The 771-nt window shown below is 49.8% G+C and overlaps 1 protein-coding gene across 1 annotated transcript in view; it reads right to left on the bottom strand.

Moving 5' to 3' along the window:
- Positions 1-616, bottom strand: part of PAAG_08887 (hypothetical protein) — a gene marked incomplete at both ends in the record, with an annotated part of 3,682 nt that extends 3,066 nt beyond the window's left edge. The window contains one exon of the mRNA XM_015846658.1: positions 8-616. Within this exon, the coding sequence (XP_015701579.1) occupies positions 8-616 (609 nt within the window). The remainder of the gene's footprint in view (positions 1-7) is intronic.
- Between the last annotated feature and the right edge of the window lie 155 nt (positions 617-771).

Here is a 771-nt window from a genome sequence, read left to right on the forward strand (position 1 = left end):
TTGACACTGCATGGGTTAATACATTAGTATTTTTGTTTATGAGAAGGAAAAGAACATCGGATAACATCCAGACCTTAATGACTCGAGGCGATATAACCAACTGTCCTTGGTCAACCAACGCGGCAACCGGAATCGTGACGTCTATCATGCACTCGTCGTAGTCATCTATGACTGCCATAGGGCCAATCTGCTTCTTCTCCCTCGCGGAAGGAGACGGTGGACACCCATATTCAGCATGAACAATCACCAACCCATCTCGCTCAGCTTCTCGATCTTGCCTTCGCAAAACCTGATCTCTCATCATGGAAATCGCCTGTGCGCTTTCAGTCTTCCGCTTCAAAACCCTTTTTTGTAGTCGTTTTCTGAGTTTTGCGATATCTTGCTTTTCTCTCCGCCGCGCTCTAGGACGCAGATATCCAAACTCAATTGCTGAATAGACAGTGAACGGGACAATAACCGCCAATATACATAGGTCGCCGGTCAGTTGGTCCACTGGACACATAGCTATGGGCACCTTAAGTGTCTGTCCCAGTCTACTCCATGAGATGCTGCAACCAAGTCCCATATTGCCTATTGTGGAAATAGTTAATCCCATGCGGGTGAATCCGCCAACCATGCGCGTCCCAGAGGCTGACCAGCCCAAAGTGAGATCCTGGCCAATAACGGCACGCAACCCCAGCCGTACGGCGCCGCTGTCACTCCGGTTCTTGTTGGGGAAATATCCTTCACCACTCCACTCGAGCGGAGAGGTTCAGGCGGTTTTCTCGCAAA

The sequence above is a fragment of the Paracoccidioides lutzii genome (genome assembly GCF_000150705.2).
Source record: "Paracoccidioides lutzii Pb01 unplaced genomic scaffold supercont2.50, whole genome shotgun sequence".
NCBI lineage: Eukaryota > Fungi > Ascomycota > Eurotiomycetes > Onygenales > Ajellomycetaceae > Paracoccidioides > Paracoccidioides lutzii.